This window comes from Peromyscus leucopus, chromosome 3 (assembly GCF_004664715.2).
Source record: "Peromyscus leucopus breed LL Stock chromosome 3, UCI_PerLeu_2.1, whole genome shotgun sequence".
NCBI lineage: Eukaryota > Metazoa > Chordata > Mammalia > Rodentia > Cricetidae > Peromyscus > Peromyscus leucopus.
The window spans coordinates 156,612,844-156,633,780 of record NC_051065.1 but is presented as its reverse complement, the minus strand read 5'-3'; the positions used below and the strand labels follow the sequence as shown (position 1 = coordinate 156,633,780).

Sequence of the window (20,937 nt, the reverse complement as noted above, 5' to 3'; positions counted from 1 at the left end):
GGAAAAGGCAGGGGACTTGGAGGAGGCTGGCATGCTCCCTAGCAGTGAGGAACTGGCGGTGGGGATTGGTGAAGACCTGCCAAGTCACACAGCAAGAAGCAGGATTGGATGCTCACACTCGCCACCAAGACTCGATCCTTTCGCGGCACCCCACCTGGAGCATGGTCTGCTGGCTGAGACTACGGGACAGAGATGAACCAGATCTTTGTTTTTGAACCTGGGCAGCAGTGTGGACAGCACCGGGCTGCCACAGTGACCCAGAAGGGAGGGAGGGAGGGAGCCTTGCTGTGAGCTCAGAATACAGTGAGTGAGCCAAATGGTAGGAATGGACTATAATGGTGTGTAGGGACAGTTGAGGAAAGAGAGCAGCCTCCCCATCACCCCGGTTACCACCTAGAAGCTTCTAGATGTTCAGAAGGTATATTCTGTGCCTCTCCCATATCCTTGGCCTCTGCCGTTCCTACTTACCCAGGGATGCCCACCTCCAAATTACTTTTACAAATCCATCTCAGAGATCTGAAGTCTCAGCAGCCTTCTTTTCATGTTTGATCCTGCTGCACTATATCAGGACCCCAGGGACTCAAACCTGTATGCACAAAAATCTTTCCTTAAGAACTAGACCTAGGTCTTATACACCCATGGACCTGCAGGAAACTGGAAATGCACGTGTGAGACACAGAGTAGTTCAGGCATAACAGATGGATTGCGTCACAGCTGGAGTTCTGCATGGGTGGCTCTGAGGCTGCAGGCAGGCTCAAGGAATGCTGTGATTGATTAGTAGTGTCTGACCAGAGCACAAGATGAGTGGGTGCAGGCACATGTTGTTTGTGGGCAATCTCTTGACTGCCAGATTTATAGCTAACAGTCAACAGCTGATCTCGGGGTGGGGGGGAATCAAAGAAAACACAAATACCTGGAGTAGCCAAAAATAGAAACACATCAGAAAGGATTTGGGGAGATACTACATTTTCAACTTTGACCCCACTCCCATATTGTGTATATTATGCAATGATGCTCCCAAACCACCGTTGGTATCCCTATTGATGCTCTCAGACTTTGGCTTATGAGTGAATCTTGGGTAACACATGCCAGCCAGTGGTTTCATTCTGGCAGTAAACTTGCCTGCTTGTGGTCTGTGGGCAGCTCATTTGCACATTATTTTTCCTTTATGGTTTTATTAAAAGTGCCATCACCCCAGCCCTAACAAACCATAGTTTAGAGAATATGCAATGCTGAATGTCTGTTATCGACAAGGTCTAGAAAGCTCCGTGGAAGAGGAGGTTTTTTACAGCAATCAGCTCCCTGGCCAATAACCAGCTACCCTTGTTGGTTGATGGCTGACCTTTTTCTCATTGTTAATATCGACTTCCCACTGCAATTATATGTCTGACTTGCATATTCTCTCTCTCTCTCTCTCTCTCTCTCTCTCTCTCTCTCTCTCTCTCTCTCCCTCTGGGCTACAATATGTGTCATTGTATATGACAGTAAGAGAATGCATCAGTCACTTGACATGCCTAGGAGCCCATGGTTCATTTGGTAGCCATGATGTAGGCATTGGTGGGCTGGGGCCCGAGTGGGCTACAGGCAGCACTATCATTGAAGAGATAGCACCCACATAAAGTTGTGTCCATAAGATGTGTTGTCCCCACCCACTGCTGATCCTCGTGTTCTCTTGCTTGAGAGCTGTGTTTAAACCTGTGCTGTGTGCTAACCAAATGGCTGGGCTTCTTTCAGATGGGAGAATTAATAGGGTACTTTTAGGAATGTCATGATGATCTCTTGTGTGGTGGAAAGTTCAAATGGGTGACCTTGGGAGCAAACTGACTTTGCTGTGAATCCATACTGGCCACGATTCTTTAGCTGGGTGATTTGGACAGACTACTGAGTACTCTATCCTTTCTATTATGTGTGTGTATATATATATACACATATATAAAAGATAACTCCCCCTACCCAGAGCACTCTCTGCACTTGCCCAGTGTGCAGACATGTGGGATGAGCAAAGCCAGTACTACTATCATATGCATGTATGTGCATATAGTATATGTGCAGGCATGAGTGTTGTGTGTATATGTGTATATGCATCTGTGCAGGTATGTGCATGTATATTGCATTTATGTATATTTGCATATGCGCATGTGTGTACACGTGTGCCTATGTGTGAATGCACCTGCTTTTATGTGTATATGTGTGTGTGTGCCATGCATGCCTGACATGTAGTAGAAATTCCATTTTCCCTCCATCCCTGATTTCCATATCCTGTGCTCCTACTCCTTTAGGATCCAATGTCTGGGTCACCTTCTTGGAGAAACTCCCCCTTGACTGCTCATATCATGTCTGCTGTCTCTCTGTGCCCACTACTGAATGTATTGTCTGTCTCTGTATCTGTCCTTCCCACCAGTTGGAAGCCTTAGAGCAGAGAGATCCGTTGGGTGAGTCTTCCTCACCTGGGCGTAGCTCAGTACTGACGGCACAGGAATGGCTTTAGTGGTGAGTGAGTGCTTGGGTGATGAGAAGTGAGGAAGCAAATAAGGGAATGATGTGGAGCCCTGGCCAAAGCAGGCCCAGCTTGGACAGGGTGAGAGGTGGTAGCAGAGGCAGCCTACTCAGAGTGTACGCTCTTCCTGTGATATCTGAGTCCCAGCCATCGGCAGGGTGCCTTGTATCTGTGTGCACTGAGGGCTATGCAAAGCTGAACTGGAACCTAAGCATGTCCCTGGCCCTTGGATGGTGAAAACTCTCTTCTAAATGGGAATGGGGAGGTCCCAACAAGGGGCAGTGCCAGTGATCAGAGAAAATGACAAAGGAGAAAAGGGTCTGACCTGGCAGGACACTGAGTCCTGCAGGGTCCTCCATGGGAGGCGTGGCTGGCACCTCTGTGGGGCCACAGAACTGGGGTCTGGAGTGTGTAGTGAGTTGGCCATCTCTCATGAGCAGTATTCAGGACAGGGGCCTCCAGGAGGGCTGTGTGTCCTTGAGTGTACTGACTTTGTTCCTACAGGGATCTATGGCTCAGTCTCTCTCAGCTTCTCTGGGTACAGGTATCTGCCTCCAAGCAGACCAGGCCCAGGGAGTTCCAAACCAGTGCTAGATCCTTCCCACCCTCTCAGCTTCCCACCCCTCCCATACTACAACCCCCACCATGTCCCAGTCTATCTTCAATTATAAAAAAAATGTTTTTTATTGAGAGCAATTCTTTTTAAAATTGTGGGTCTTGACTCATTAATGAGTTGTGAAATAGATTTAAAGAGTTCTGGCCAGGTTTAAAAAGATGAATTAGAGGACTGTAGCAGGAATCTTAAAAGTTCTTATTAATCAAAACAAATCTGGGAGCCAGTTATTGGGGTGAATGCTGGAAGACCAGAGAAGCAGAACAAGCCATAGCCACCTCACCTTGCTAGTTTTTTAGCTGATCCTGTTTCCTTAGACTGGAAACCTCTGTGTCCTCATCCAGAATGAATCTCAGCTGAACTGTGCTGCTCAAAGCCTAAAAACTTAACCAGCCAAAAGCTTCTAGTTCCTGGTTTTCACACCTTATATATCCTTCTGCTTTCTGCCATCACTCCCTAGGATTAAAGGCTCACTTCTTGGGATTAAAGGCGTGTGTCACCAGGCCTGGCTGTTTCCAACATGGCCTTGAACTCACAGAGATCCAGAGGGATTTCTGCCTCTGGAATGCTAGGATTAAAGGTGTGGGTGCCACCATTTTCTAGAATCTGTATCTAGTGGCTGTTCTGTTCTTTGATCCCAGATAAGTTTATTAGGGTACACAATATTTTGGGGGAACACAATACCACCACAGAGGACCAGCAAGATGGCTCAGCAGAAAGGGTGCCTGTCGCCAAGCCTGACAACCTGAGTTCAATCCCTGGGACCCACATGGTAAACAGAGAACACTGATGCCTGAAAATTTTCCTCTGACCTCCTCCACACATGTGCCATGCCATGCACACAGCCCCCACACAATATGCACATCAATTTTAGAATGAGGAGAGTCTGATAGACAACATTAGCAGGTGTCCCACATGGAAGTGATTCTGGAAACTTCCTTTCCAGAGTTCCATGAATGGGGTTGTGATTCCTATTTCTTTCTGTGGGTTTGGCACCCACTGCTATCAAAACTCCTCATGTGCCCTGGGTGTGCACTCCCCAGAGGAGTAGGTGGAGGGAGACAAAGAGGGGTATGTGTGGGTTGGGGGCCCCTCTCCCTTTGGCTCCTGGTGATGCCCACCACTGTCATCCCTTCCCTTTCTAATTCTATTTATTGCAGTAAGAATCCTAACATGTAACCTCCCCTCTCAGTAATGTTCTAATTCAGGACACATTGTTGCCGACCATGTACAGCCTTGGATGATGCATCTCTTTCTCAAGCTCCTCTTGATTGACAGGAATGTTACACCCGACATGACAGGGAGGCACCATTATCCCACTCTTTGCTTCTATGACTCCACTTTAGGTACTTCCTGTCAGTAAAGTCACATAGGAGCCACATCTGTGAATTCAAAGAAACTCAGACAGTATTGAATGGAGGTTTGCATGGAAACTGAATGTGTAGACATTTTCCTTGTCATTGTTCCCTAGATAATGCAGAGTGCTGATTGCATGGTGCTTGCATTGTACCCGAGACTGTCAGTCATCAAGAGATGACTTGCTATACACAAAGGATTGTGGGGCTCTCTGCAAACACACTGTCATTTAATGTGAGAGACATGAGCATCCATAGCCACTGGCAGCTGTGGCAACAAGACCCTGTAGATGCTCAGAGTCAACTATCTTTCTGAGCCTGGGCTGCGCAGATGGATACAGAGAACGTGGTCCACGCATCTAGTCAAAGTCAGGGCAGCCTTCGTAAAGGACAGTCTGCTGTGTGCCGCCGCATGGAGAGGGAGCTGTGCTGAGTGAACAGAGCCTGTCATTGCCACCCTGGCCTAACTCTTTTCTCTCTCCTGGGCAGGTCGTGTATGTCACGGCAACCTTCCCCTACATCATGCTGCTGATCCTCCTGATCCGAGGCGTCACCCTGCCAGGTGCCTCTGAAGGCGTCAAGTTCTATCTGTACCCTGACCTCTCTCGGCTCTCTGACCCACAGGTAAGGGTTGCATCTCAAAGCACAGTGTCCCACACCGGCCACTGAAGCTCAGTGGCCAGGGAAGTAGGTGGAAGCCTGTGGCCTCCTCAGGACAATAATTGTTAATGCGTCAATTAAACACACAGGAAAGCAAATGTAGTAAAATACAACTGGAGAGTATTTAAAGGTAACTGTGTGGCCTGGTGACATGGACAGTTCTTGCTTAGTGCCTTCAACATACCATCCCATGCAGGACCGAGAGCTGCAAGCAGAGTCGCCTTTACCTGGAATGCTTAGAATCAGACATTTCAAATTTGAGATTTTTTTGAATTTGGAAATATTCATATATATTTGATGAGCATCTTGAAGACAGTGCCCAGCTGTAAGCATGAAATTTATTTGTTTCATGTATATCTTGTATATGTATTTTAGTTGTTTTGTATGTGAAATAAAATCTCTTGCCGTGACCTTTCCTAATTATGATATGTTGACATTCTGGAAGTTTCAGAGTTTGGGTTTTTTGGGATCAGGGATGCTCATCCAGTACCATGATTTCAAAGCAGCATTTATCATGGATATTTTATTTCTTATTTATTTGTTTTTAATTTTTAATTAATTTATTTTTAATCATGTGTATGTGTATATATGCTACATACCTGTGGGTGTTGGAAGAGGCCAGAGGTGTCAGATCTCCCGAAAGCTAGAATTACAGGTGGTTGTGGGCTATCTGATGTGGATGCTGGGAATTAAACTCTGGTCTCTGGAAGAGCAGTATGTGCTCTTAACCACTAAGCCAGATACCTGTCTCCCTACCCATCACCATAGACATTTTTAGCTAGTCTTACCACCATCATATGTAGGCTTTTCTTCATGAGGGATCTGTGGTTGTTGACAGCACTCATGGTCACAAACAAAGGACATGCTAAACTTCAGTTAGGAATTAGTTAAAATTACAAACTTATTTTTTCCTGCCTGATGTCACAGACCTGCCACAGGGGATCTTGGTGAGAAGGTGAGTCCTTACTGTGATTAACTTTCTTTGTAGAAGAGTTCACACCAACCCTCCCACCCCCCACAAAGAATTAGAGAAGTTGCCTCATCTACCCATAGTCTTTAGTCAGGCCTGGCTTATTCTAATCATGAGTAACAAGTGCCTGGGAGTGTGTTAAACAGAGACCCCTCATCCAGCCAATCCCTCAATCTCTACTCCATGCCAGAAGCCGTCAGGGAGCTTCGTAGACTCTAGCCCAGACCTCTCTCCACTGAGCCCAGGTCCACAGTAATTTCAGTGTAAGAAGCTATTTGCTCAGGGTTGACTGTTTCCACCAGGAGGTGCCCACTTTATGTAGAAACAAACACATGAATCACATAGAATTAGTGTCTAACTTCCAGTCAGAGTTTGAACTTCTGAGAGATTTCAAGCCTGTGGCTTTGGATCCCTCCATCTGGGTAGTGTGGATGGAAGGATTTGCAAAGCGCTGGTTGTTTAGTGCAACTCAGAGGTGTCTGTGAGAGTGAGTCATGAGGCCGGTGGAGTGGGAAACATGCTCATCTTGGCCAGATTGTTATGCCTTGGGGTGCTACTGGCCACCTGTATCACATCCCAAATCACAGACAGGATCCCCAGGAAGAAGGAAGTGGCTCCTGACTGGTCAACTCTAACTCTGATAGGAGGGCCTCTACCTAAGCAGCAGCTTGGGCTACACATACCTCATCATGGGTCCATCTTCTCTTCTTAGGGCTACACCTCTGGTATCAATAGAAGACAGGTTCTGTCTCCTCTGACCAACCTCTTCTTCCTCCCTGGGCCTTAAGGTCCAGTGAAGAGACTATGAGCATCCTTTTTGGTATCTAGATCTTGACAATCATCAGGGTGCCTGCAGCTTGGTAAAGACAGGCTCCAGGGGGTCACTTTCAGAGGTTCTGGGATGGCTACAGGACAGCCAGGTAGTTAAGGAGCCTCAGAGGTGACTCTAACAGCCAGAAAGGTTGGGGAAGTCCAGTTGCCACTTTCTCAGAGTCCTACATTCACACACAGACACACACAGATACACACATAGCGACATACATATACATATACATATGCATACATACACACAGACGTACATACACAAACAACACACAGGGACATACAGACACAGAGAAAAACACACATGCACACAGATATAAATGCACATGAGTACATATGCTCATACAGATACATAAGTGCACACACATGCACACTGAGGAAACAAATGCACCTATACACAGAGAGAAACACATGCAGGTGCACACACTTGTATACAGATGGACATGTACATACACATGTACACAGATGAACACACATGGACACATAGTCTGAGAACACAGATGAACCAGAGGCCTAGGAATCCATTCAGTTCTTCCCTGACCATCTCAGGTTCCCACTGTCTTCCTAGGTCTCCTTCTGAGCCTCAGTTTCTCCATCAATGACCTGAAAGACTAAGTTGTAACCTTCTGCAGCCAGGAGCCAATAAAGGATTACTCCATAGCTATCCACCTCTCCTGAAAGCCAGGGAAGAGACACCAGGAGGGAGGAGATCCTAGAGCTCCAGGGTATTGTCAGGTCCGGTCAAATCTCCAGCCTCTGAGCCCTTGGCCCCAGGCTGTTCATCCAGAACCTTGGGGTGTGGGGGCTGGGCTATTAGGTGCAATGGTCAGCAGCTGGGGGTGTCTTTCCTGATTACGAATCATGCATGACAGTCCCATGAGCAGATGAATGGCTGCTGAGAGTTCTCCCATAGAGGCTGCAGGCCTGTGCCCAGCAGTGTGCATTGGGCTAGATCCTGGTCCCTGGAGTCCTCAGCCTGGGGGAGAGGATAGTCAGGCCACTCTCCCACCCAGGTCTCCCTCTGAGAAGAACGCAACAGGCTAGGGTGAGATCAGAGGTCCGTGTCCCTCTGTAGGGTCTACCATCTGCAGCGGAGAGAGAGCCACCAGACCATCTGGTCTGGAGGGGTCTCCATGGGGCACCTTCCTTTCCAGGGCCAAAGCTGCATGCTGTCCTCATTGCCCCTCCCCTGCCTTCTCAGGCCTTCTCCCCTCCACCACCTGGAGCTCCAGGGCGGGTCTACTGTTCCCTTTTCACGCGGGGTGGGGGTACGCTACTCTGCACCCCCTCTTTGGAACCTTGGGACCATTTCAGTTTCATCATCAGTAAAATGGGGCTAATTCCTTTTTTTTTTCTGGACAGAAAAAGACAGCTGTGGAAGTTGTTTTAAAAATCTAAGAGTGTGCTGGCAGCTAGTATAGTCACCAGGGGTCCCTGAATTTATGGCTGCACCGTGTCCTTCCCAATACCCATCTCTTGTCAGTTCTCGGGTCCCTTCTCCCGTCATCGCTGACATCTCGAAGGCTGCTCGGTTGGTGCTGCTCTTCTTGCTCTAGTGGAAACTCAGGCAGGGAATGTACCTGCTGCGTTCACTGTTTGCTCGCCAGCCCCTGGCACAGCCTGTGCTGAGGTAAAATGACCAGCGACTGTTTCTTGGGAGGAAGATAGCTGCCCCGAAGTGTGCTCGCTGCCTGTGTCCTGGCACTCCAATCTTTCAGCACTTATGAGTATGTTCTTCAAGAAGTAGTGGCTTTGCAATACTTAATTCGCTGCTGCTGTGTGGCTGTGTGCCTTCCACACTGTCTTTCCCTCTCTGGGCTCACGGTTCTCACCTGTCTAGTAGGGCAGGAGTGCTTGCCTTCCATGCAGGGTTGCCACAAGACACAGGTACACATGCATGCCTGAGCCTTTGCATTTCTCACCTCTGTTGCCCAGCCCCAGTGTAGATGTAACCAACCGTCTTATTAAATAAGAAACACAGAACCAATGCAAAGAAGAAAGCCAAGAGGTCAGAGCTAAGAGCTAAAACCTTACCCTTCCTCCTGCGGTGGTCCTACCTCTCCGAACCAGAGCTACTTCCTGTGTGTCTGTCTTTTTATAGTGTTTCTGTTCTGCCTTCTCATTGGTTGTAAACCCAACCACATGACCACTTCAACACAGCCTGTCTGTATAGACCTCCAGGTTTTCTATGATTGGTATTGAGATTAAAGGCATGTGTATCCAATACTGGCTGTATCCCTGAACACACAGAGACTTACCTATCTCTGCCTACCAAGTGCTGGGATTACAAGCGTACGCCACCACTGCCCTACTTTCCTATGCCTTGCTAATAGCTCTGACCCCCGGGCAACTTTATTTATTAACATACAACTATCATTTTAATACAAATAAAATATCACCATACCCCAGGCCTGGCACCTAGTAGGACCCTGGGTCATGTTGGCCTATGTCTGGCTCTGAGAAGGACAACTCAGAACCTCACAGCCCAAGAGCAGGGTAGCTTTGAACTAGGAACCGAGGCTTTTTTGTGGATCCAGTAAATTAAGTTTCTTGTGAAGAGCTTGAAGGGATGCAGCAGCTCGCCCACTTTGTGCTTGTGATTTGCATTCCATGGTCAGAACGTTTAAACATCTGTTTGTCTTCACTGTCGGCCCAGTGTTTTCTCTGAAGTGTGAAGTGCTCCGGCTCCATTTTTACCCCCTCAGATTTTCACTTTCTGTATTCTCAGTCTTTGGAGAGCCAAGGGGATCTTGCAAGAAATCACATTGTCCCTGCCCCAGATTTCTGCTGCTCTCGCTTGTCATTGTGTTTCGAGTGTGTGTTTTCAGGGCGAGAACAGAAAGGCTTGTCACAGATCCAACTCACGGGTCTGCTTTCCCAGGCAGGGTACTGATACACCACTTTCCTGGGCTTCCTCCTCTGTGGAGGGAACAGAACCTGAGGATGAGGTGTCCAAGGTGCTGGACCTCAGGACAAGGCATCTCTCCTGCGGCCCCATCCCACAGGACAAATCAGAACACAGGAGGACGACAAGCCCCTGGCTGGAAATCTTCTGAACCCTGAAGAAGATTCCATGAGATTACTGCCACCTGGTGGCCGTGTTCTCTGATTCCATGCCAGGACCCAAAATAAGAAATGGCCTCTAGCCTGAAACACTTTCAAATCAAAATATCCATGTCTCCACTGACTTAGAGATAGCAGATGCACTTTTAAAATGAAACATCACTGATGTGGAGGTCACTCCCCGAGACTGGAAGTCCCTCAAAGTTTCCTTTGAATATCTTTGGTTCTGTATTAAGTGTTTCTGTAGTACCGTGGGTTTGTTGTCTTCTTTCAGGCCTAGCCATCCCACTGCACATGGCTCTTGTCTTCAAGAAGGTTCCCATCTCTTGGGAAAGGCATGGTTAGGTCAGTAATAACAATGGTGGAGACCGTACTGGGGGTTGGAATTGCCCTACAGGCGTAGGTCTTACATAACCTCATGTCCAAAGACAGCAAATCTCCCTCTTTTCTTGGCTCATGGAGTCAGAACTGCTGGGCTCCTCCTTGGGGTTCTGTGCACCACCGAGATACTGTTAAAGTGTTGGAACTCAGGATGAAGTTCTGTGGTCTCTTAGCTGTTTCAGCAGTGTTGGGGTAGGAGAGCTGCTGGTATGGCCATCCAAATGATGATACTGGATGCTGGAGCATGGCCCAATCACATAGCGCAGCTTAGCCCGCCATCTAAAAAGTAACTACTGATGGTTATCTACTGACAGCTGACACTCTACCAGTCACCACAGCTATCTTGTTTCTCCAAGTCACTCAGCCACCAAGTGATTACTGAAAACCATCATGCTCTGTGTATGGGCAAAGTTCTCACAGGATGTAAGCTTAAATTCCGGTTTCACAAATGAAGGAGCTAAGACTTGAGGCCTAAAGTTTACACATCTGTCCCTGAGCCCAGGGGCTTGTGACCCAGCTGAGCAAAGGGCACAATGCTAAAGCCACCATGTCCACCATCTGGATTCTCTGCTGCCCAGTCCCAGCTGCCCTTCCTGATTCTGAAGTCACTGTGTGGCTTTTTGCTAGGATTCTAGATGTTGCACATCAGGTAGGTTTTGTCCCCACCCAGAAACCACTTCCTGTCCTGTGCCAGGAGGCTCCTCATCTCCAATTTGGAACAACTCTCTCCAAATTGTCTCTCCAGTCACTCACTTCTCAATGTTCAAATATACATGCATACAAACAGACCAATCTGTCTTCTCTCCTTCCTTCCTTCCTTCCTTCCTTCCTTCCTTCCTTCCTTCCTTCCTTCCTTCCTTTCTTCCTTCCTTCCTTCCTTCCTCCCTTCCTCTTTTGGCTTGGCTACTCTGATTTGTCAGTTCTACTTTGAGAATATCCATTAGGCAGATTTAAGTTCAGCCTAAACTGTGGAGACTAAGCCATCTCAACAATGGGCTCCTGCTTCTTATAGCTTATCACCTTCCCTCACTGGCCCTGCTGCCTTCCTGAAGCACTCTCAAGGAGCTTGGTGGGGAAGCGAGACTCCTGCATGGTGCTTTGAATGTGTTCTTTAGTTCTCTGACTGTATCTAGGGACACTGAAGTCTAGTAAATGCCAAGCCTCTGGCCTAGAGGAAAGCCCATGTTTCCTTGTCTGCTTGTGTGCTGCTGGTAGTTTTTGATTGAACACTGTGTGCTACAGAAGTGGTGTGGACACTGGATTCTGTTATCCTCCTTTGAAGAGTGCTGGCTTTTGTCTTAATGTGCATTTTATTCCAGGTATTGACAGTTAGCTGGACCTTGTGTGGGTGCACCCTCACATTTTCTCAGTTCAGATCTATGGAAGCCCTATGCTGACCCCAATAGACAATCTGACATCATAGGACTCAGTAGGAGGTGATGGGCTTCTGAGTTATGATCCTCCTATGGGTCCCCTCAAGGATTGGCTTTAAGCTTGGAGAAGGTGAGTGTAGAGATCTCCTTGTTCTAAAGCTGTGCTGTTTAGCTAGGAAGTTCTGCTTCCCAGGAGACATTTGGCAGTATCTGCAAATATATTCAATCACCACATTTGGTCTGGTCCTATCTCACCTGGCCCTCATTCCCGGGTCACAGTGGGTCTGGCTCCAGCTGCCAGGACCCCATCATCCCAGATTCTGTCTCTGTTATTCTTTCTCTACATCATCCCATAGCTGGCCCCCTTACATGCTGCTGGTCATTCTGCTCCTGTGTCAGGACCCAGTCAACCCCATGACCTGAACAAAACCCTGTTGTTGTTTTAATTCATGGAGCTGATGGCTGCGTGGCATAATCTCATGTTTATTAATCAATATGTGTATGGTTAGTATTATCAGTTAGAATTTCAGCTGTACGTAAGTAAAGAATGTTTGTGTGTTATCCACTTTGGACTCCTTGGTACCTGAGACAGAGTCTAGGATATGAGAAGATCCTAGTTATAATAAGATGGTGAATAGATGGGCAGATGGTTAGATGAACAGACGGATGGATAAATGGATGAGTGGATGGGTGGTAGATGGTGGCGTTAGATGACTATGGATGATCAATAGTTGAGAAGATGGATGAATGGGTGGTGAATGAGTAGGAAAAGGTAGTTGATCAGATAGATGGATAGACTGGCGGATGTAGAAGGGGCAGTTAGATGGATGGATGGTAGGTGGGTAGATGGTCACATGGATGAATGGTAAATGGATGGGTAGGTGGTTGAGTGATTGGTAGGTGGTTGAGTGCTTGGATGGGTGGATAGATGAGTAGATAGATGGATAAACAGATTAATAGATGGATGGTAGGTACATGGTGGTTGGATAAATGGTGTTTAGGTAGACAGATGAGTAGATGGCTAGTGGAGGGTGAGCAGATGAAACAATGGATGACTGGGTGGGTAGGTGAGTGGATGAATGGATAGATGGGTGGATGAATAGGCAGTGGGTAGGTGGATAGGTGGACAGATGGGAGGATGGGTGTATAGAAGCAGATGAATGATTGCCATATGGTGGTTTATGTTAAGGAATACCAACAATCAGAGGTGAATTTAAAAAATTCTTTCTGACTGTCTGTCCTAGAGACTTCAGGGAGCTTTGATTTGCTGTTTGAAGGAAGAGGAAAGAAAGGTTGTTTGAAAACAAGCGTGGATGCAAAGAATGAATGTCTGCATACATTCAGGAAGTGGTCAGAGAGCCATGATTACATGCAGGAGTTGGTGACCAGCGGCCATAGGTAACGTGGCTTTAAAGAAAGAAAGGCATGTTACCCTCTCCAGAAACTGTGTCTGTTAAACTGAAGAATTCAGACTTCCTTTGGTGGTCTGTGGGTGGTTGTGGAATGTTCCCGAGTGAGGGGTTGATTGGCAAGAAAAAAACTGTAATTTTAGAAGGCAGTCCAGCTCAGGGCAGGCTGAGTGAAGCCAGGCAGTGTATTAGGCACTCAGCTGCTTTTGAATCCGCTCTTTGCTTTTTCTGTGTGGCAATGGCTTGGAAACTTGCCCTCTGACCTTCAAGATGTCCCCTAGTGTGCTCCTAAAGGGTAGGGACCCACTTTTACTTGTCTCCTGTCCCCATGTGAGTATCTTCAGGCTAGATGAGACAGGTAGCATGAGCCTCTTCCAGTGTCTACACAGGATGGGAGAACAGTGAGGAGGGAAAGAGGGGAAAGCGGAGGAGCCAAATGCCCAATGAATTGTTGAGCGTTAGCAAAGCAGGCATCGGCCAGGCAGTGGGGTCACTTCCAGAAGACACCGAAGCACCTTATGACATGTGCTCAGTGGTGTAGCTGACAAGATGAGCTATCCCAAGAGAAGCACACCAGCCCTAGGCTGGCCTGGACCCCAGACCAGCCCTTCGGTTGGATCCCTCCTGAGCTTATTTGTCCAGAACATATTTATGCTTTCCTAGACCAAGTGACCACTCCTGCTAGGCACTGGCTGGCCACTGTGGGAGTGGGTAGAGAAGCAGGTGGGTAGAGATAGTTTCTGTTTTCTGGGACAGTGGCTTTTAACTGGGGAGGGTCTTTCATGAATAAATCTTACCTTTTGAGTGTCAAGCTTATAGAAATAGAAAACAGAGAATCTAAAGGACCCCAGGTTTTCTGTCACCATTAGGGTGGTCTATTCCCAAGAATTACAGAGTCAGTATTGATATTCACTGAAGCCCATTATTATTTATGTGTAACTTTGTGTGTGTGTGTGTGTGTGTGTGTGTGTGTGTGTGTGTGTGTGTACACGCACATGCACCACAGCACACTTGTGGGAGTCAGAGGACCACCCATGGCTGTCAGTTCTCTCTTTCCATCGTGTGGGTCCTGGGATCAAACCCAGGCCATCGTGCTTAGCAGCATGTGCCTGCATCCTCTGTGTTGGGCATTCTATGGGTTTAGACATCTGTGTAATGACATGTACCCAACATCACAGTATCATACAAGTATCATACAGTAAGATCATTACCCTAAAATTCCAGTATTCTGCCTGTTCACACCCACCCTCCTTCTGACATTTTCCCTGTATCCACAGTTTTGTCTTTTCCAGAACGATCTGTAGTTGAATGGTGCAAACGTAGACTCTTCGTACTGGCTTCTTTTGCTCAAACCTTACTACACAGACTGCTTTTTGAAGCCAGTCACACAGCCTGTCTCCAGAAGCTTGTCAGATGTGCTGACACTCGGGCTCCATTATGAGCCTGTCCCCTCCACCCTGCATTTCAGCAGCGCCCTTAAGTGACTGGCACACAGGTGGAAGTTCGAAACAGTCTGGTCTAAGAGAACATTTCAGGTAGGTGAGAGAGACCTGCCAGATAAATCAGGAAGGGCTTATGTCTGATTAGGTCATGGTCCTGGAGACAGGTAACCCAAGCAAGGATTTCTTGGAGGCTTCTTGCCCACTCTAGGGTAGGAGGAGGTAGAGGCTTCCTGGAGGTGGAATGCAATGGGGGACTATACTCCTAATGCTGTGCTGTCTAGTAAAGTAGCCACAAACCATGTCCGTTTCAATTGACTGAAACTAAATCACACACAGTTTAGTGCCTCAGTTTCTCTAAACAGTTTCAGATCATTAACAGCCACATGTGACCAATGGTTACTAAAGTGGGGAGTTTATTGGTCAGGGTTCTGTAGAGTAACAGAATTAAAAGAAGGACTATGTGTTAAAATGGGACTTATTAGGTTGGTTTACAGGATGCAGTCAGCATAGTCCAATAATGTCTGTCTGACACCAGAGAGGCCAGCAGCCTGATAGTTATTCAGCCCATGATGCTGGATGTCTCGGCAGTCCCAATCTGGTGCTGATGGCCCCGAAGAGTCCTGAAGAACTTCTGGTCTTCGTCTGTTATCAATGGAGGAATCGGCAGTCTTAGAAGTGCCAGGGTGGGAATTGCCAGCAATCATGAAGGTATGCAGAAAAATGCAAAGCTTCTTTCTATTTCTATTTGTGCTTTCAGCAGAAGGTGCTGCCCAAATTTAGGGTGGGGCTTCCCATTTCAAATAATTTCATCAAGAATATTCCACATAGGGAGCTGGAGAGATGTCTCAGTGATTAAGAACACTGGCTGCTCTTCCAGAGGTCTTGAGTTCAATTCCCAGCAGCCACATGGTAGTTCACAACCATCTATAATGGGATCTGATGCCCTCTTCTGGAGTGCAAATGTTATATTAATAATAAATAAATAAATCTAAGAAAGAAAGAAGCAAACAAACAAACAAAACAAAACAAAGAATATTCCACATAGGCATGTCCAGTGGCTTGCCCTTTATTCAATTCTGGATCCAGGCAAGTTGATAACCATGATTAGCTATCACAAAGATCATGGCTATGGAAGGTTTTTTTGTCTTTGTAGAAATGTCTGTTGGGCAGTAATAATGTTTAGGGCTGACTGAAGACCCCAGAGCAGGAGAGTCTGTAGAAACTGGCACTCAGGTTTCCCTGGGGACCTGTCACCTTGCCTTCCTAAAGCCATTCTGTCAACTCTTCAATGACAACATCCTTGATCATCAATATCTGTCTCTTTTTACCTGCTGGTCTTAAATCTGGCATACTAATTCTTTGAGCCACAAATGAGTATGTAGCAAATGCTCATTAATTCCAACATGACCAAGAAAAAGTCATATTTCTTGGTTGATGATCCCCTAAAATCAATGTTTTCCCAAAAAACATATTTTGACTGTCAATTTGCTTCTTATACAGAGTGCAATTATATTTATTTAGGTGTGTGATCAGGAATCAAGTGCAGTTAACTTCTTTCCTACATTAGCATGCTAGGGAAGCAGTATCTGGGACCAGCTACTTCCCTTCCTTGATGGGGAGTGCCTGAGTCCCAGGGAGAGGATGCAGCTTACCTAAGACCAGAGTTGGTAGAGAACTGAATTAGGACATAGGACCCCAAATGAAACATCTGTCACTTTTCCAGCTTTCTGAATCTGACTCCTCACCTGTGAAATAATGGGTCTAGACTGTCATGGAATCAAGTCCTGACTCATGAGCTTTGTGACCTCAGACAAGGGGGTTGACATCTCAGGACTTCCATATTAATTGCCCCTGTCCTTTCTACTCCCGTTGGTGGTAGAGAATATCAGATACACTGGCAGGCTCACATGGAGGAAAGTGCCCTGAGATTTGCAGAGGTCGGAGGGAGGGAGGCAGAGGAGGCCCTCACCAACCCCACAGTTCCAGTGAGCACCTCCTGGACTCGGTGACTTCTGATGATTTCTGACCCAGCACAGCTTTGTGAGGGAGTGAGGTCTCTTCTGCCCATGAGCAGCAAGATGATGGGGCGTTGATAGGTCTTGGGTGACTGGAATTATGACAGCTGATGGCCTTCTCTGTGCAAACTCACTGATGTGTGAACCCCCTGTCCCATTTCTTTCACTTCTCATCCGCAAGCCGAGCGGGATCACCCACGGGGCAAGCACCGCCCTGCTTTTGCTCACAAAGAGCTCAAGCCTGGCTCCTCTCCTTGATTAGAACCTTAGTGACATTCTGCCAGGCGCAGGCCGGGGAACACAGCTCCTCCTCCAGCCTTCCAGAGGCGTATGGCATTGTCTCGCACACTTCACCTCAGGAGGCAATGCTGCACGGTGTTCGGACACTCGCCACTCAGACTCTGGGGACCCAGCACTGTCACTGACCTTAAACAAGCCAGAGTTCCCTCAGCTAGAAAAGAAGGCTATTGAGTCAAATTGCTGGCTTTTATCTTTTCACCAGCAGTAGAGGCCTCTAATTGTCCACTTCTGACTCTCCCACTCCGGCTGTGGCTTCATGCCAAGTGGAAATTCCTCTTAACAGCCCCAAGTGTCTGAGTCATAGAAGTAAAAAACAAAACAAAACAAATGAACAAAAAACAAAAACAAAAACACCCTGGCAAAGTCCAGAAATAGATTTTCAAGGTGTCTCCTGGGGGAAAACAAGGCCCAGAGAAGAGAGATGATTTATCTGTGGTCCTATGAGTGTGTTTACTTTACATTGCATCAAAAGGGACAGATGAGCCGGGCGGTGGTGGTGCACGCCTTTAATCCCAGCACTCGGGAGGCAGAGGCAGGCAGATCTTTGTGAGTTTGAGGCCAGCCTGGTCTACAGATCGCGATCCAAGAAAGGCACAAAGCTACACAGAGAAACCCTGTCTCGAAAAACCAAAAAAAAAAAGAAAGAAAGAAAGAAAAGAAAAAAAAGGGACAGATGAATATTGGTCTAAGAGCACATGATTAAACCAGGTTCCGCTGGGCCACTGCCCACATGAGCAAACATTCTCAACATGTGGACAACATCTTACTCAACTCTCTTCTTGAGATGGCTTGTGTGCTGCCCAGCACATAGTAGGTACTCACTGAATGCTTTTTGCAGAATCTCAAAATTATGTTCTTGCCTGGAATAGTGGGTACTGTGACATTCATTTAGACCTCTACACGGGTGACAGAGCTTGTGGAAAAGTCAGAGTGGAAAAGAAATAAGGATTTCCCTCTGGACACGACATGGTCTTTGTGCATGTCAACACCTGTGGTTATCTGCTCAAGATCAAGTCAGTCAGAACAATCCAGCAGGAATGTGGGAGGAGCCTGGGGACCTGCCTTCAGCAGAAGAGTTAGCACCAGCTGATGGCCCTGAGGGAAAGAATGTCACTTTTCTTTGGGGGTGTGGCTGGTAACCTGTGCCTTGGTGGATGACCCCACGTGCATGTGCATGTGGAAAGCACTTAGTAGACTCAGGATTGTTAATAACAAAAAAGGAAGACATGGAGTTGGGAGGGTAGTGGGGACACTGGAGAGCTGGGGGCAGAGATAAGTGGATGAATATGGTCAAAATATATTGGATAAATGTATACAATTGTATACAACTTTCTACAGATGAAGAAAACATTTTTAAAGGGGGGGGTCCCTAAGAAAACCAGATGGGGAAATAAAACAGCCTCGAACTTCTATAGTGACTGTGTCCCAAACATAGGGCAAAATGGAACCAGGCAAAAAAATTCATACTTGCACTTGGTCTGTCCTTCTCTTCCTCTGGATCCCTGGGGGCTGCTTCACCTCATTCAGGAGGGATGTGTGGCTGGAAGTGAGGAGTAAGAACCACCCAGACAGACGCATGGCTTGCAGATGGATGATATTAGGTCCTTAATTAAAGTGTCATTGGCCTGTGAGGTGATGTCAAGGCAGAGATGGCTGAGTCTCCAGAACTCTTTGGTTTTCTGGTCCATTGCCAAAAGGAGCAGAGAGTTATGTAGTTTGCCGCCATTGGTGCAAGCATGGGTGTTGCTTGGCTTTTCCCAGTTGAGATGTGAACAAATGTTCATCCTAGATAGGGCACCGACCACAGACTAGAAGACATGGTCTCACCCAAACCTTGTTTTGTGAACTAATGAGTTTACCGGTGTGACTCCAAAGCAGGTGTGTCACTGAGAAGTCTTCTCAGCGTGGGTGATGACTCACATCTTACCCGCAGCTCTACCAAAAAGTCCTTTGCTCCAATTGTTTATTGCTTATATAGCCTGGGTCTTTGTGAGTCTTGTAATCCTCGGTGCTTTTCTGAACCTTATGAGTTTCCCTACCTTCCTGAGTCCTTTGAGCCTCCCTTCTCCCTCTAGGAGAGAATGCTTCATTTTAGAGGCAATAGCTACAAGACAGTCCACCCCTTCCTCTGGCTCTCCCATCTTCTGAGCTGTTTCCTGAGACTGGAGTGGGTGGTTATTGTCTTACATGTATGCCTGAGCACTGAGCCCCTGCGCCACGGCAATAGTTACTCTCAGCAGCTTGGATGGTTAGGAATCTTCAATCCACACTGAAAAAAAAAGTTTCTTTCTGTGACTCAGGGTAGCAGCAACAGTATTCCATGGCAAAACCAAAAATGTTTAAAAGCAACTTGACAGATACATTATATCCATTTAACAAAACAATAGAAGTTCTTTCCTCATGGGAGCCTATGACCATCCCAGCTGTGAGCTTTGCTCTGGCTCATAGTACTAGACTTAAGTTCCCATCTAGGGAGTGGGACTTTAATTGGAAATCAGTTGGTTGTACCCTGAACAGTCGTAGCTCTTCTGTGAACACAATCCTAGCAGGCCAGTGAGCTGGACATGTGCACGAGAAAGCACGTCTTACCTGCATGTTGTTAATGTAACTTGTAGGATCCATATCTGAACAGTACTGTCAGCAACAATTCTCCCTGCCACAGCCTGCCTAGTCCCTTCAGCACTACACAAGTCAGCCAATAGAGAAGGGGCTTTCAGCTTGGTCCCAGCTTGATTTCTCCATGTCCTAGATATAGCATTTTCAGCAATAGGGTCTTACCATCTAGTTCTGACATACAACCAAGAACAGTGGTAGCAGCCTGAATTGGGCTGGAGGTAGCGATGGAGGTGGCCCCCTGGCCAGTAACTCATGGAGTGGGGGCCCATTGCTGACACTGAGACTTTTACCCAACGACATTATGGCTCCTGGGAACATCTTCTCCACCTCTTCAGGGTGTCTTCATTCAAACTCTTTAACTGCTGCTGCTTGCTGCTCTTGCAGATGCTTTTGTAACTGCGTAAGGCCCTCAAGGGTTAGCATCCTTTATGAAACACTTACGCAGAGGGTGGGCAGGATCCCTGAGGGCCAACTGCCTTCCAGGGCAGGTTGAACTTGTAATGCAGCAACTAGGAGGATATGAAAAAGAAAAAAAGAAATGTGTTCGAAAGGTCAAATCCAGCATGGAAAGATGACGTCACTGTAGCAATTGTTCGTCAAGAGAACAATGGGAGGCACAGCAGCCTGGATGCCACAACTACCTTAACTCTCTCTAATCCACAGTCCTCCTCTGTGAATGTCCAGCTCCCTCATCCTGATGGGAAGCTTCTGTGGGTCTCCCTGCCTGCCACAGGCTTGGTGGGGCCAGATAGGGCTGCTTACATGGCAGGGAGCCCAGCGAGCCAGGCCATGCTGCCCTACTGTGCCTGCTGCTGCTGGAACTGATTCTGGGGTCAGATAGGCTCCAGGTTGGTGCAGTAGCTCTCGCCTCTTGGCTATAGGAAGGGCCGGAGGCTGGGTGAAAGACCTCTACCCCAGTCCACTTTCTTTCAGGGAAGAAATGTACATCATAAACTCAGAAGATATAGCTGCCCACACTAGAGCAAGCTTGATCTTTGTCTTCTGGACTATTTTATCATTTATGTCTTCTGTGAACATTTTCTTGGTCTTTAAAAGCATCCAGGTGCCCACTGGTTAAGTATTTAGCTGTCAGGATGTTTCCCCGACCTGGGAAGACTAGCTTGATATAAATCTTGCCACAGTCACCTTTGAGCGACCCAGACATGCCCCCTCTGTCTGCCATTCTGTTATCTCTTGATTGCTTTAGCACTTTGTAAACCCGATTTACATGCCGGTCTGAATCACAGGTGAGCAAGAACCTCTTCAGAGGCTTATGGAGAAGATCGCACTTCACCATGTACCAGCAAAGCCACTGAAGCCCCACGACAGCCCCGAGGTCCCTGCTGAAGTAGCCTCCTTCTTAGCTCTTCTGTGAACACAGTCCTAGTAAGCTGGTGAGCTGGGCATCAGGCACCACCTTG

The 20,937-nt window shown here is 47.2% G+C and overlaps 1 protein-coding gene across 1 annotated transcript in view; it reads left to right on the top strand.

The window, feature by feature from the left end:
* Nucleotides 1-20,937, top strand: part of Slc6a11 (solute carrier family 6 member 11) — a 115,967-nt gene that overhangs the window by 55,227 nt on the left and 39,803 nt on the right. The window contains exon 6 of the mRNA XM_028863961.2: nt 4,955-5,089. Coding sequence (XP_028719794.1) covers nt 4,955-5,089 — 135 coding nt within the window. The remainder of the gene's footprint in view (nt 1-4,954; nt 5,090-20,937) is intronic.